General features: G+C 40.2%; 1 protein-coding gene across 5 annotated transcripts in view; it reads left to right on the forward strand.

The window, feature by feature from the left end:
- The window catches only part of SUGCT (succinyl-CoA:glutarate-CoA transferase), a 723,305-nt gene that overhangs the window by 694,171 nt on the left and 12,265 nt on the right, over positions 1 to 16,869 (forward strand). For 3 of the 5 annotated variants that reach the window (XM_054237011.2, XM_002751352.7, XM_035253226.3), the window contains one exon: positions 6,590 to 7,034. The exons of 1 other annotated variant lie outside the window; for it this stretch is intronic. In XM_054237011.2, coding sequence (XP_054092986.2) covers positions 6,590 to 6,753 — 164 coding nt within the window. In that variant the 3' untranslated portion in view covers positions 6,754 to 7,034. Of the gene's footprint in view, positions 1 to 6,589; positions 7,035 to 16,869 lie in introns of those variants that run through there. One more of the 5 variants, XM_054237016.2, reaches the window with a different exon arrangement.

The following is a 16,869-nucleotide window of genomic DNA, read 5'->3' on the forward strand; positions in this document are numbered from 1 at the left end:
ATAATAGTATCTACATTATATAAATGGAAAAGTCCAGCGAAATAATATAATAAAAAGGCCGAGTCTACAGTCATAGCCAATATCTAAGAAAGAATGCTTGCCATTGATATCTTCATTTTATAGGGACCATGAAAAGCACTGAAGGCCCATTAGGAAATAGTTGACATTGTACCTGCCCCCATAGGGGATACAGGCAACTAAATAGACAATTTAATGCTGAGAGCTATTGAAGATAATGCACAAGGTTGCATGTGCTACTCAAATGAATGTTCTTGGCATCAAGGTCAAATGAATTTTCTTTGTATCTATTCCATCAATTACTTAAGATCTTACCATACTTTGAATTGGCTTTATATTTGGATCTTGATTTTTCCATGCACAGTTTTTTTTTCTAGAATGTTATTTTTTCTGGCATGATGTAACTTTTTCTCATTATTATATTTTACCAACTTTTTAGTTAGAGCACTTATACAACGAAGGCTCTTTTTTGCCTTCTTAAACTTTCCATTTGAAGGCCTCTGTCCTCCTTCTTCTTCTCTGCTCTTATTGTCTCTCCATGTCTGAGCTGTCATCCTGGGACCATCTTTCCCTATGCTCCTTTGTAGGTCCTCATTGTGTATCAAAATTTTATTTTATTTTTCCATTGGCTTCTATATCTTACCAGAGTCATACTCAAGAAACTTATTTCAGCATACTTACTTAGTCTTTGAGAGTTTGCACATATCTTCATATTTGATTAATCATTTGACTGGCCATACCATTCTAGGTTTAACAATATTTCCTTTTAAAAGTTGAAAGCTGGACATAGTGGCATGCTCTGGTATTCTTAGTTACTCGGGAGGCTAAGGTAGGAGGATGAGACCAGGAGTTTGAGACCAGCCTGGGCAACGTAGCCAGACCCCATCTCTAAATTGTTTTTAAAAAGTTAGCCTGCTATGGTAGTACACTCCTGAAATCGTACCTACTTTAGAAGTTCAAGTAGGAAGATCCCTTAAGCCCAGGAACTCGAGGCTGCAGTGAGCTGTGATGGTGTGACTGCATTCCAGCCTGGCAGACAGCATGAAACCCTGTGTTTTAAAAAAACAAAAAGTCGAAAGCAAGTTCTACTTGTAGTTTTCAGTAGACACTAGTGAGGAGTTTGGTGCAGTCTAATTTTATTACTTAAAAAACAACTAGTTTCCAGCTTTCTGTCCCACTGTGTAGGTCTGTCCCACTTAGACCTGCCCTCCTCCACTTCCAAGAGTTTTCTGAGGTATTTTTGATGCTGGTATTCTGAATTTTATGTAATGTCAAGATATAAATCTTTTCATCTATACCGTTAGAATCTCAGTTGACTCTTTTAATCTGAAAAATAATGCTCTCTTCTCTATTCCTCATATTCTTTGTTGAAAAATTTCTCCTCTTCTACTCTTTTTGACTTTTTCTTCCTGGGGTTCTTGTCTGTCTTATGAGAACTCCGAGCTTCTTTCTCACATTTGTAAGACAAGCTGTATTTTTCTCCCTACATCCTTGGGAGCATCTTTTACTTTATTTTGTAAATTCCTAATTTTGACAAAAATATTGGAAAATCTAAGTGCTAAATTTTGTTTCAATTGTGTTTTTTTGCATAGCATTCTGTTCTTGTTCTGTTCTGAGTTATCTTCATTGTTTCTATTTTTAAAATCCTTTATTTGGTTCTCATATTTCTGGTGATCCTCTGGTTGATCATTCTTTTATAGAAAGAAGATCTGGATGCCTGGCTTTGATTTTTCTCTGTTGTTCAGGATGTTTTCCACTCTTACTGGATCTACCCTGAGTGAGAATGCTTGGCAGTGCAGGTGAAGGTAGTTTCACTGACAGTCTTTATGACATGGAGGCATAGACAGGCTGTGGGCCTCCCATAGGTAGGAGTATGGAGGGCTTTGCACTGGGGCACAAAAACCTGTATTAAAAAATTTTAACTTTCCCTTTATAGCTTTCTTGAGTTTTTTAAAACAACTGGTTGATGCTGGCTAAATGCTCGCTGTACTCTCCTTTCACAAAGCTTGCTTAAATGTTAGTGCAGATTCAAATTGGACTACTTGTTCTATACTGAGACATTCAATCCTTCTTCTTAGTCCTATTTCTAGTTCCTGTTCTGTGTCTCTCATAATCACTGACTTTAAGATCAAAGGCTCTTGGGAGGCAAAACAGGCCAACTGGCATCCACTTGCTCTTACTCTCCTTCTAGAATAATTTAGGCTTTAGCTTTCTCTACCTCTTTTATCCATCAACATGGTCTCATCTGTGTGGCCTGTAAATTCATTGGAAATATCCCATTCATTAGTGATGCTCACTTCCATTCTTTTCATTCATATGAAGTTTTTTTGTTTGTTCAATTTTTATACTTTTATTTCAGTGAAGTTTCAGGAGAGTTTGAAGGCAATATATGTACTCAAAGCCAAAAATTAAATTATAACTTGAAATTACTATACAATTTCCTTATAATTTATTTAACCAGCGCCCAACTTTTGGACACATCTTTCTAATAGTTTTCAACATTATAACTACTTACCTTTTTATTTGGAAAAGAAAGGTTAAAGATAGGCCTGCAAGGCAGCACAAGAAATAATGAGAAGCTGAATGCCTCATCCTAACAGAGGTAACCTTTGGAAGCAATGAACAGACAGAAAATTCAAGTTAAACCAAAGTTAGGGATCCCTTACAAAGAATTTTCATGGGCTGTAGGTTAGAATGCTATATAGGAAGTCAAGAGCTCTTAAGAGTACTGAGAAGATTTAAAAAATTTTATAGATCTTTGCCTATGAAAATTGTGAACATTCCTGATTATGTTCATAGGAAAAAAATATTTAAAGTGGGATTTCTCCATCGAAGTATGTGAACACTTAAAAATCTTGATATTTAGTTGACAAATTTCCCACAGAAGGATTGCACCAAGTTACACTCCTACCAGCCACCCACCTTTTAAAATCAAACAAAAATTTCCACATGATTTGCTAATTTTATAAGCAAAATTTTATCTTGTTATTTTTATATACATTTCTTAGATTATAACTGATATTGAATGCTATCTATATAATATTACTCAGTGCTCAAACTGACCTTCAATAGGTATTGCTGACTTGATCTTAGAAATGTATAGACTGAGGCTCTGAGACCTAAAGAGTGCTGAAGTTCACACAGCTTGTACATATTTAAAAACAGATGAGAACAGAGATGTTACCTTGCCAAAACATTTCGGAACATGTGACTTACCTTGCTCATAATTTTTTAGGTGGAAGATCAGATTAGTCATTTTCTTTGGACCTTAGATATAAATAATTATGTCAAATAGTTTCTATTCTTTGAAACAAACGTATTTTGTGAGCCCTCTGTTTTCTGCATGCAAATGTTATTCAGAGAGGGGTGTCCCTGCTGGGTGGGGTTATTGTACAGGGTTGCAAGGACAGATTTCCAAATGGTTCATGGGAATTTAGCTTTCTCTGATATCCTGACATCACTTTATTTGTCCCATTGCAGTCTATGTCTTTATCCTAGCAAGTGTGAAAAAATTGCCGAGTAATACCATTTTACCAACCGAAATTCCTGATGTTTTATGCAAAAGGTCAAACACTCTTCATTCTAAACTGGTAGCGTAGTCTTCAGTGTAGATTTGGAAGCTACCAAGGAAGTATGGCGTATAGTGGGAGTTATACAAGTTGAACTGCTCTTTCAATTTACTTTGGCTGGACCTGAAGAATTAATTCCCTCCTTCGGTCACTGCATGGAGGTTAAAAGTCCAGGATCTTAGTACTGATATGCACAATGTGGATGAATCTCAAAAATATTATGCTAAGTGAAAGAAACCAGACACAAAAAGTCACAAACTACATATGATCCTGTTTATAAGGAGTAGCCAGAATAGATAAATCCATAGGGACAGAAAGTAGATTAATGGTTGCCTGGATTTGGGAGGAATGAGGAGAAGCTGCTTGTTCACTTTAAAATGGTTAATTTCATGTTATGGAAATTTTACCTCAATAAATTATTATTATTATTATTATTATTATTTTGAGACAGAGTTTCACTCTTATTATCCAGGCTGGAGTGCAATGGCGCGATCTTGGCTCACCGCAACTTCTGCCTCCTGGGTTCAGGCAATTCTCCTGCCTCAGCCTCCTGAGTAGCTGGGATTACAGGCACGCGCCACCATGCCCAGCTAATTTTTTGTATTTTTAGTAGAGACAGGGTTTCACCATGTTGACCAGGATGGTCTCGATCTCTTGACCTCGTGACCCACCCACCTCGGCCTCCCAAAGTGCTGGGATTACAGGCATGAGCCACCGCACCAGGCCTATTATTATTTTTTTAATCCAAGTTCTTGAACCCAACAGACATGAAATTGGAATATGCCTTTATTATTTTCTGTGTAAACTTGGGTAAGTTCATTTTAATTGCCTAACTTTAATCCTTGCTTTAACACTTAAATCTGCATTCCTTCAATCTCCTAATCTGGAAACAAAGATGACTGACAGTCTACCTACCAGACAGGATTGTTGTGAGAACTGTGCGCAATGATATATGACTACATAAAGGCTTTGGTGCAGTGGTTGACACATCACAAGTTCTTAGGAAATGGTAGCTAGACTCTGATAACTATGACTGCTACTGACTTGCTGCTACTACCGGCAGCAGTGGCTGCAGGAGCCGTATTCCAACCCAGGTTCCTGATATAGTCAAATGACTATTTTCCATGCCGTCGTCTGGTTTCAGGTAATTCACGTGGGCTAAAGTCACATGACATTGACTTCAGGAAGCATAGATTGCCTCAATGGAGTTCTTCTTTTGAAAGATGGGTTTTAGATTAAAACTGTTTTTCATTAGTGTCAAAATGGAACAGAGTTGGAGAGAGCAATGAGTAAGGTTCAGATCCCTAAACCATCACATTATTGGCATTCTTGGGAGAGCTGTGAACCTTGCCTCCCACTGTGTGCTATGGTTGATTTCTCCCTTACTTTTCAGTAAGGGACAGACCCTTGCAAAGGTAGTCATGCACTGAGGCATTTAAAAGAAATGTGAGAAGGAAACAATGAATGCCACTAAGCTTCAGAGAAGGGAACACTTTAGCCATAAGTTGAAAGTCATCTCTCTGTAGTGGATTGAATGTGTTACACAAAGGTGCATCTTGATGGTGTTAGGAGACCCATGTCCTCCATGACTGTCAACAATGGCATGTACAAAAGAACTTTTATTAATGAAATTCTCCAGAGAATTCGAAGCTCATTTGCTGCCTTACTGATGGACATTCTTTTACCCACTCATGCTTTGGTTTTATTTGTTCTTCCTATGGGCTCCTCAAATCAAGAGAAAGCCAGAAAAAAAGTTTTGAGAGAGAAATGTCCTGTTTTATAAAATCTTCCTGTGACTACTCTCTCATTTGTTCTCCGGAAGCTGAATCGAATGAGACAGAAAGGACAGCCAACATAAATACTGCTTACCCAATGTGATAACAAAGGTAAAATTAGTTGAAACAACATGTTCCCTAGTGTCCAGCTTCTCCATGGAAGAGTGAGAAGTCAGAAGAGGCTGCTGATGTTATGGAAAGTGCATGGCCTTTAATGTGAAACAGTGAGACACTTCCAATGGACACAGATTTTCATCCAGGCCCTGTGATTAGTTATGTGGCCTTGAGCAAAACCTTAGGTTTTGGGAGCTTTCATGTCCTCATGGAAAGAATGGGGATAATAAAATCTATTTCCAACAGTTATTAAAAGCATTGCTCAATTCTGTCTAGATGAACTTAGTGCCCAGCACCCCTTTCTCCTTCCACTGTAAGCTTCAAGAAAGATGTTGTGGCAGCTTTTGTAATCATAGTAACCGACAAGTTTTTGGGCATTGTCATGGGTTAGGGAATGCTTAGTGCTTTCTGTCTATCATCGCAATTAAATCCTTACCTCAAGTCTATGTGATAAACATTATCACAGGCGGTTTCCTTTGTAAAACATGAGGCTCAAAGAAGTTCAGTGATTCATCCAAGACAGTTCTTCTAGAGAGCATAAGAGCTGAGAGCAAAGCCAAGGTTCTCTGACAGTGAAGCCTACACACATAACCTCCTCTGCCAGCAAAAGCTTGAACTAGGGTCTAGCCGAGGTTTCAGTGACATCTGCAGTGAGTAGAACTAAACCTTGGAACTATACAATAGACGCTGAGTAGTCAACTTCTGGATTGCTTTCACCTGGGATCAAATTTCCAGCTTCAGAGAGACACTACCTTTCTGTGGTCACTGTTCTTTTCTACCCAGAAAGTTCACTCAGTTGAGTTCCTTACCTCTGAGTCTACATGATGGGAACACCAGCTTCCAAACAGGCCTGGCACATATTAGCTTCATACATGCAGCCCCACTGCATGGTGCTGAACGAGTCAGATGAGCACTGCACATTGGATGAAACTGAGTCAAGAAAAGCCACATGTGAAAACACGTTTATTTCCAGAATGATGGTGTGTCTGCCAGGGTGTGACTGACACTCATTGATATTTTTGGCATTCATGGCAAACACCCCAGGCCGCTTAGGTAATTAATTTCCTAGGGTTAGTCATTAACAGGCTTCCTGCTTTCCTTCTCCTCTGGCAGGTCCAGCTGTTAGATACAGTAAGTTCAAGATGTCAGAGGCCAGGCCACCTCCCCTGCTTGGGCAGCACACAACGCACATCCTGAAGGAGGTCCTGAGGTATGACGACAGGGCCATTGAGGAGCTGCTCAGTGCTGGAGTGGTGGCCCAACATGAAACCCACTGACAAAGGAAAAGGGCTCCGCCTCATAACCTTGATCCGAATACACTGGCAAATGCAACACTCTGCTCGGACCCTTCTCCCCAGTTCTGACACCACTAAAAAGAAGATGTGGAGTAACTCCAGAATTCCTGCATGGTGTCTCCAGAATGGCTCTGGTATTAATGAATCTAATGCCTTTTAAATGTGCCCTACTTTTGCTCCCTATGATTTTTCTTCAGATAATAATTTAATTATGGATTTGTGGGATTTTTAAAAATAAAGATTTGAATGTTTTTCTGGAAAAATGCATTCGTCATTCTAATTACATTAATGTCTTAAACGTTTGTCTCCAACTCCTTATACCCCTACCCCGCCAGTCCACACAGGCCTGAAAAAGAGCAGATCTCTTGATACTTTCTACTTGTACATAAAATCTGCATTTAAATTTATATTAGAGAGTCAAAGCAATAAGCAGAATGACAGTCTCTGTGATTGATTTTAAACAGAATAACTTAATTCTGAGCTCTTGAACCCTTCGTTAGTCTGTAATTTAAACCATGGATTTTGCTGATGTTCATTATAAGACCGAGCTCCATTCTCCCCTGCAGGGGTAAATATTTGCTTTATGTTGTATTTCTCTGGTGATTTTTTGCTATGTGGCAGAAAATCAGTTTTCCCCAATGCATTTAGAGATGTAGGTATCTGTCTGCACAGGTAGGTGAGTAGTTCTACACTTGGTACCTTATTTTGAGCCCAGTGAAAGCACAACAGGTTTTTTAAATGAATTAAACAGGTTCTTAAATGACTATCCAGGTATTAAATAATTTATACATGATAGCAAATAGAAGAATGACAGGAAACACTCCTTTGTAATCCGAGCATCCACAGATTGAAGACTAGATTATCTTTTAGCTTTGAATATTTTAATGAATTTGGAGTATAAGAAGCATCTCTGTTCAGTAAGTGAGAAATGATTAGGATATATTCCAGGATACATTGTTACTCAAGACTGCTAAGCCCAGTTATAGACTGGGGATCAGATGACCCCATGATCAGGTTATCTTATTCCGAGATAATCTCAAGTCAAGGCTGTTAGGTGCATCTATGTTAAAGCAATGTCATTGCACACCAAGTGGTAATTGAAAACTAAATTACAGATGTTCATCTTTCAAACTGTGATTTAAAACTCATTTTCTTTTCATATTCTTCTTTATTAGAATGATTTGAGTCCTTTATCTATGCTGAAGGCCCATGGTGTTTCTAGAATGAAGGATTCCAAACGAACAGGAAGCTTGCCTTCTCCCCAGGCCTCCTGACAGTTTTCCAAAGAATGTTTACTAATTTTTGAAACAGTTATTGTCCTCTCTGCTTTGCTTTTTGTGGGCAACTTATTCTGAAGAACACCTGTAGCTATTCCACCAGTTAGAATCACACCATACAAGGGTAATTGATGCCTTTTGCAGTGCTTTTCCTCCATTGGCTAATTCACAGATGCATACTCAGAGACATTGACTTCAGGTCAGGTATTGAAATGACATTTCTTTATGCTTACACATTTAGTATGAACAATGGTAAAAGATTAGATGGTAGAGAATGGGCAAAACCACGTCTTGAAAGATAGACCCAATCATTTCTTCTACTGATCTGGGTAGATATGTTGAAATGTAAATTTACTCAGTTACTGAGCAGACTCTAAGTATCTGGGTAAACATATGCAGGATGATCCTGTTCATTCGTAGGAGACAGAAAATTTGTCAAAAAATTTCAAAATTCCTCTAAAATTTTCAAATCCATTCAGACTGCAGTCTTCAGACATGACATAGTCACCACTGAAACAGAAAGACTATGTCTCTAGTGAAATAGTGTATGTTTAGTATCTAGGTCTCCACATACGCAGGTCAAAATGATCCAGAACTTTGAACCTTTCCACTGGTCACCCAATGGAAAGCATTTATTGTGCTCTACTCATTTAGTGAAAGAAATAACTTGGAATATATTTGAAGTTCAGATGAATAATTAGCCCTGAAAGAAACATCATGCTTGCTAAAATTTCTAACAATATGCCCCAGATCAAGTTATGCTTATAAACAAATGTACTGTTTTAATTATCAGGGCCTATTATCTTACACATTCCTGAAACAGAGCACACTACTAATATACCATATGTTCAAGTTCAGTTTGTGTCAAGGCCTGCCTTCTGGCAGGTTTGTGTCTAAGGTTGGCTTAGAAAATTTTCTGAAACATAGTGGGCTAATCGTTACAGAATTGGAAGTGTGTCCATAAGCAATTGAGCTTTTTTTTTTCTTGTTTTTTTCTTCAACTTTTTTATGATTTTCTGATTAATTAAGCATGGCATTCTCCAGAAAGCAGTCTGATATGCTGAATGCTTCTCTAGCAGAAGAGAAATGAACATTGGTCAACTTTGTGTGACTATCCCAATTACATGGTGTGAGCATGTGTTTGATCCATCTCTTTGGGTTAGAAGTACAATCATGATTTAAGGAAACAAACAGGGGCCAGGCATGGTGGCTTATGCCTGTAATCCCAGCATGTTGGGAGGCTGAGGCACCTGGATCACTTGAAATCAGGAGTTCAAGACCAGCTCAGCCAACGTGGTGAAACCCCGTGTTTACTAAAAATACAAAAATTAGCCTGGCATGGTGGTGGGTGCCTGTAGTCCCAGCTACTTGGGCTACTGAGGCAAGAAAATCTCTTGAACCTGGGAGGCAGAGGTTGCAGTGAGCTGAGATAGCACCACTACACTCTAGCCTGGGTGACAGAGTGAGACTCCATGTCAAAACAAAGAGGATTTGATAGATGCTAGTTTATACCAAGACATTAGGCTGGATAGCACCACAAGACAGGGCTTTGGCATGAAGTCTTCACAACTCCTGCCCTTGGAAAGCTTGCACTCTCTCATATCTCATCTGAGTTTGATATTTCACCACTGACTTCCATGCCAAAGCTTTGGCACGTTGTGTTTTAAAGGCTTTATAGATATGAAACTTGCTGATCCCACATGGCTCAATGCTGCATTCATGAGTAGGTTTCATACTCCAGATAATGGACCTAAAGAGTTTGAGATTAAAAGCCAGGTTCAGGCTTGACAGACTGTGCAGATCTTCAGCCTCTTCTCATAGCTGTTCACCATGGATTCTCAATTGGCAAAGAAGTCGAGTGGGAAAATGCACACTCTTGCCTCCATATTCATTTTCAAACTCGTTCCCCAAGATTAGGATAGTCTCCTTGCATTTGCTTCTGTGCATGGGAGACTTCCTTATATATTGAACCCTTCTAATTTCTGGAATTCTTGAGGTGCAATGGGCCTAAAAAAAAAATTGCTCATCTTGATTATAGTATGAGTGATCTTTAGGAGGTCAGGATGTCAATCTCACTCCTCTTCCTTCTTGATCTAGTGCTACCAGTACTAGTGTATGTGTTTGAAAGGAATACGAAGAGATTCAGAAAAAAGGTACATATTTCCATTTCAAACAGCAGTAAGGGAAAATAAAAACCCCACCACAGAGGCTCGTACATTGCGATCTAAAAGTTTTCTCAGGCATGGGATACAATAGAATTTCTTCTTCCTATCCCAGAATAACAATACTAGGGTTTAAAGTTTCATGAATTACTGCTTTCATAAGATGCTTAAATAGTTGCTCTATACAGACATGCCATGCCATTTTCTGAACATGAGTGGCCCTGAATGTTTCTTTCTTTTTTATTGCATTTTAGGTTTTGGGGTACATGCGAAGAACATGCAAGATTGTTGCATAGGTACACACACGGCAGTGTGATTTGCTGCCTTCCGCCCCATCACCTATATCTGGCATTTCTCCCCATGCTATCTCTCCCCAACTCCCCACCCCCTGAATGTTTCTTTCAACATCTCAGTTGACTAGGCTCTGTTGCTCAGACGGGAGTACAGTGGTGCAAGCTTCACTCACTGCAACTTCTGCCTTCCAGGTTCAAATTATTCTCATGCCTCAACTTTACAAATAGATGGGACTACAGGCGCACACCACCACTGCCCAGCTAGGTTTTGTATTTTTAGTGGAGACAGGGTTTTACCATGTTGGCCAGGCTGGTCTTGAACTTTTGACCTCAATTGATCCACCCACCTTGGCCTCCCAAAGTGCTGGGATTGTGGAAATGAGCCATTGTGCCCAGAATGCCCTGAACTTTTAAACAAGGTGGACAGTATGCAGGACAGGCTTACGTGGTGGGATTAGTGGAGCAGAAGCGACTCCACTAGACATGTTTCCCCCAACACTCATTCAAAAATATGTCTTCCAGTATCACTTTAGGAGGTTAAAGTATTACAGGCAAAGGAATGCAAATACTTTGCACTAATGCATTTATTTCACACACTAGAGAAAACAAGTACAAAAAAGGAGAGATTTGGAGGAATGGGAACTGGAATAGGCAAATTTGATCAGGAGGAAAGGGAAAGAGAGAGCACATCCAAGTGAAGCAGATCCAAGGGCACATTTCCTTGGAAGGCTCTGGAAGCCACAGGCAGGATGAACCCAGACTGATACGTTGATGCCAAGAGGTAGGGGCAGGCACTAGAAAGAGCTCAGACACTACCCAGATAACAGAATTTACTCACCTCAATTTTTCTTTTTTATTCTTTCTTTCTTTCTTTCTTTCTTTCTTTCTTTCTTTCTTTCTTTCTTTCTTTCTTTCTTTCTTTTTTTTTTTTTTTTTTTTGACAGAGTTTCGCTCTTGTTACCCAGGCTGGAGTGCAATGGCACTATCTCGTCTCACCGCAACCTCCACCTCCTGGGTTCAGGCAATTCTCCTGCCTCAGCCTCCCGAGTAGCTGGGATTACAGGCACGCGCCACCATGCCCAGCTAATTTTTTGTATTTTTAGTACAGACGGGGTTTCACCATGTTGACCAGGATGGTCTCAATCTCCTGACCTCGTGATCCAGCCACCTCGGCCTCCCAAAGTCACCTCCATTTTTCACAAGAAGCAGCGCTTTTTTCTCATTCGTTAAGACCTTAGGGTTAGAAGCACAGAACAGGAAAGTCACTCCTTTGCAACGTGAAAGATTTTTGCCTCCCCATTCTTCCATGTTCCCCTCTTTCTCCCTTTGTTCTGATTACTCCCATTCTTACCTGTCCTTTTTCCCATCTTTTGAACATCTTTCCTTCTCTCTCCTTCTCTGTGGTAAAAATCTTTTTCCTCCTGTCTTTTTATTTTCCTACCTCTCCTCCTCCTCTTTCTTCTGTCCTTTATCTCCTCATCCTTTTTTTTTCTCTCTCTCTCTCCACACACAGACATGCACACAGAATTATAGACTCATGTTGTACAAATGTGGATACCAAAACCTGTGTCCAATCTTCAGAAAAAAATAGGACTTGCTCAGTCATTAGGGAGATAACTAGTGGTCATTCATACCATGATTTCGCCCCCACAAGCAATCTTGAATTAATCTCTAGGTGGGGCAGATCTTTAATAAATAGCTACCACTCCTTGTCCCTTGAAACACAGGGAAAGAAATGAAAGGGTGTTCAAATGCCACTCTGGGCTGTGGCATAGTTCTCAGGCATATTGGCTCTATGTCACATGCTCCCAGTCCTAAGGGGGAAAACCTAAAGTAAATAAAGTAGAAAGGGTCTTGCTGCTGTGGTTACAGAGGAAGTTCCATTAGGGAAGGAGCAAGGAGGGTGTGATGGTGTGATGGGGGACTGTTCTGCTCCAGCATCAGGCTGGGTCTTGGACTTTGCTTCTTGCTCTTTCTTAGAGAAGAAAACTTACTTGGCCTTCAGGTGGTGATGAATGGTTGGTCCCTGGCCATTTTAGTTCAATGGCCTCCACAAGGACAGTGCCCTCACCTCTGCCTTGTGAAATAGGGTGATGCCATTCTCATGTTCCCTTCTCTTTCTTCTCCTAACAGGCTGAAAACACTTTACCACATCCCTCCCTGTGCCTCCTCCTTTTCTCGTTCTTTGCAGATTAACCACATGACATTCTGTTCAACTCCAGTTGGTTTCTTTGGCTCCTGACCATGTAGATTGGGGGAACAGTGTTTTCCTGCTTTGCATCCCATCATCCACACCCCTTCCTCTCGACTAGAACTTTGCACGAGTACTCACCATAAAACAGGAGTCTCAGCTTCTGAAGACGAAACTTGGATATTGAAAGAAAAGAAATTAATGTCAAACTGCCACCGGGAAATGCGTTTCTTTCCACCCCTCTTACTTCTTTGGGAACCCACAACAGTTAGGATCTCTATAGCATCTCTTGGTATGAGATGTGGCAACATGTGTTAACATGCATTCGCCCTGACAATCCTGGATTTATGTTCTTAGATTTTACAGAAACCTTCTGGCTGTTGCTAACAGAAGCTTTGAAATATAATCCTGATGAACATTATTGTGTTCTTTTCTTGGAGAGGGTCAAGAAAATTATAGCTTCCATTTTGGGAGGACAATTAAAGAATCACTATCGGGCCGGGCCCAGTGGCTCAAGCCTGTAATCCCAGCACTTTGGGAGACCGAGGCGGGTGGATCACGAGGTCAAGAGATTGAGACCATCCTGGTCAACATGGTGAAACCCCGTCTCTACTAAAAATACAAAAAAATTAGCTGGGCATGGTGGCACGTGCCTGTAATCCCAGCTACTCGGGAGGCTGAGGCAGGAGAATTGCCTGAACCCAGGAGGCGGAGGTTGTGGTGAGCTGAGATCGTGCCATTGCACTCCAGCCTGGGTAACAAGAGGGAAACTCCGTCTCCAAAAAAAAAAAGAATCACTATCTCTAGAGGTAGAAAAATGAACTTTCTTTTCCTATCTTGGATTGCCTCTTTACGTAGCCAAATGTGCTTGCAATGGCATTGACACAGGCCACAGGGAAGGACAGAAATGCCGTGACTCACAAGTCCACACGTGGAATGGGAGAGGTCTGAGGCCACATCAGACTAAAGCCTCCATTCTCAGAAACAGGACAGAGCCAAAGTAGCCAGTGACTTGGGCTCCCACCTCCAAGACCACGTTTCCCACATGCTGAGTGCCAAACGTCTTGTCTCATTCTCTAGCTTTACTTTCCGGAGTCCGGGAAAACTCCAGGGAAAGGATGTGAGCCCAGCATGCAAGCCAGAGGTGGTGCTCAAGGCTTGCTAAGTGAATCGTTAGCTGAACTCACTGACAAACCACGGAGAGATGACAACGATCCAAACTCGACGTTTTATGCAACTACTCTCACACAACCTGGGTGACATGAGGTGAAATGAGTAGCTTGGTGGGTCTCTGTGTGGGTGCATTTCTGGGGGAAGGTTTATTAGCTCGGCAAAAAAAGCTCTCAGATCTAGAATAGGCCCAGATGGGGGGAGAAAGAGGACTCTGACAGTTGTCAGAGTTATTACCTTTAATTTCCTGAACAAAGTGGAAGTAGATTTACAAGACGCATCCATGTAAAATAAGAACTCTTTATCTCTATAAAAATAATATTAATTATATAAAATAAGAACTTTCCCCATATATATATTTATGTTTCTATATCACATGCCCCCATATATGTGACTCTATATCTCTCTCCTCATATATATATAATACATGAGATATGTTATAGGCTTATAGGAACATCTCTTATAAGCTTATAAAACATTTTCAAATATTTGAGCACGTATACATACATGCTTGCTGTCTCTCTCTCTGTATATATATATATATATGTGGAGAGAGCAAGAGAGAGAGAGCATCTCTTATAAGCTTATAAACACTGGCTTACCAAAAATTCTGAAAAATGTTAGAAAATGAGTGAAACGCATTTCCAATTAAATTTCAGATTCTTGGACAAATAAGAAGTATGAGAGATGTCTAGAATTATATATATGACTCCAGTTTAAAAACTGTATTAGTAGGAAAAGGTGCATTTACGTAAAAACCTACTCTGTAAGCAAATTAAACAAAAAATGTAGTCCCACAAAATGAGAAGATACAGTAGTTAATTGAACAGATAACTTCTTTTGGTTTTCATTTGTTGAAACATTTTCAAATATTGGAGCAGAAGCAGGAAAGAAGCACATCTTCATGTTTGTCCATTAAACCATGATTGAAACTCTTTCTGATCAGCACAATTAGAAGTGCTCTCTGCATGTTGTTTGCTATCTTGGTCCCCTGTGCTTATCTGACCAGAACAGCTGTCACACGTTGAGCTATCGTCACCTGGGTACTGGTGCTTCTCTTCTATTAAAGTAGAATGTAATTGTGGGTATTGTAGTCACTGTTGTATCTCCAGTTGTTATCATAGTGCCTCCTCTATAGGAGATACATGACAAGTATCTGCTGAATCAACATCCTCTCACCCACCAGATTACAAGTTCTATGAGACAGAAATTGGTCATATTTGTTTTCTTACTCATAGTGTCCATAATAGCCTTCAAGGATGGTCACCATCAATTCCTCCCTCCCTATATAAACATGCTCCTCTTCCTTTCAAGAGATGCTCTTTAATTCTCCTCCCCTTGATACTGAGCTAGTCTTTTTTCTTTATTTATTCTAAACAAACAAACAAACAAAAACAGGATACATGTGCAGAACATGCAGGTTTGTTACTTAGGTATAATTGTGTCATGGTGGTTTGCTATACCTATTGACCCATCCTTTAATTTCCCTCCCCTTACCCCCCACCCCTCAACAGTCCCTGGTGTGTGATGTCCCGCTCTCTGTGTCCATGAGTTCTTATTGTTCAACTCCCACTTATGAGTGAGAACATGGGGTGTTTGGTTTTCTGTTCCTGTGTTAGTTTTCTGAGGATGATGGCTTCCAGCTTCATCCACGTACCTGCAAAGGACATGATCTCATTCCTTTTTATGGCTGCATAGTATTCCATGACACTGAGCTAGTCTTGTGACTTGCTTTGTTTTTGTTTGTTTAAAAGGTGAGCTCTTGTTCTGCCATCCAGGAGTGCAGTGGCACATCATAGCATGTTGCGATCTCACACTCCTGGGCTCAAGCAATCTTCCACCTTGGCTTCCTGAGTAGTTGGGACTACAGGCATGCACCACCGTGCAGAGCTAATTTTATATTTTTTGTAGAAGTGGGGGTGTCACCATGTTGGCCAGCACAGTCTCAAACTCTTTCCCTCAAATGATCCTCTCACCTCATCCTCCAAAGTGCTGGGATTACAGGTGTGAGCCACTGAGCCTGGCAATGACTTGCTTTTTTAAAAAAACGTTTTACTTTAAATAATTTTAGATTTACAAAAAAATGCCAAAAATAGTACATAGAATTCCCATGAACATTCATCTAGTTTCTATAACCAATATAACATTATGTAAGCTGGAATATTAACATTGATGTAATACTATGAGCTAACCTATAAACATTATTCAAATTTTACCAGTTGTCTCACTTGGGTAGGCAGAATTCTAAGATGGTCCCCAAGATTCCCAGCCACTGATGTACACACACTCTCTCCCAGTTATCCAATCAAACACTAAATAAGTGCTGCTATGGAAGGAATTTGTAGATATAATGAAGGTCCAAAATCAGTTGATCTTAATAGAGGAGACTAGGTGAGACTGAGCTAATCACATGAGTCCTTTAAGCCTGGGTCTAGAGGTCAAACTCAATAGGCTTCAGATTTGAAGCACAAAGGCAATTTGACATATGGAAAGCCCCCATGCCTGGAAGTAGTCACGTGGCACGAAATGCAGGTGGCCTCTAGGAGCTGAGAGAGGACCCAACTGACAGCCAGCAGGAAAACAGGGACCTCAGTCCTACAACCACAAGGAGCTGAATTCTGTCAACCACCTGAATGAGTTTGAAAGCGAATCCATTTCCAGAGCTTCAGGCAAGAACACAGCCAAGCCAGCTTGATTTCAGTCTTGTGATACCCTGTGTAGAGATATACTGTGCTGTAATTCTGACCTAAGGAACTGAAATCTTATAAATAACTGCTGTTTTGAGCCTTCAAGCTGGAAATAATTTGCTATGCAGAGACAGAAAATGAATATATCCACTAATGTCATTTTTTTTCTCATCCAGGATCAATTCTAGGATCTCACATCACATTTAGTTGTAATTTTTTCTTGGTCTTCTCCAATCTGGGTCAGTCTCCAGTCTTTCTTTGTTTTATGACCTTCAGTGTATTGTGCAGTTATTCTGTAGAATGTCCGTTAATTTGGTT

Source organism: Callithrix jacchus, chromosome 11 (assembly GCF_049354715.1).
Source record: "Callithrix jacchus isolate 240 chromosome 11, calJac240_pri, whole genome shotgun sequence".
NCBI classification, from domain to species: domain Eukaryota; kingdom Metazoa; phylum Chordata; class Mammalia; order Primates; family Cebidae; genus Callithrix; species Callithrix jacchus.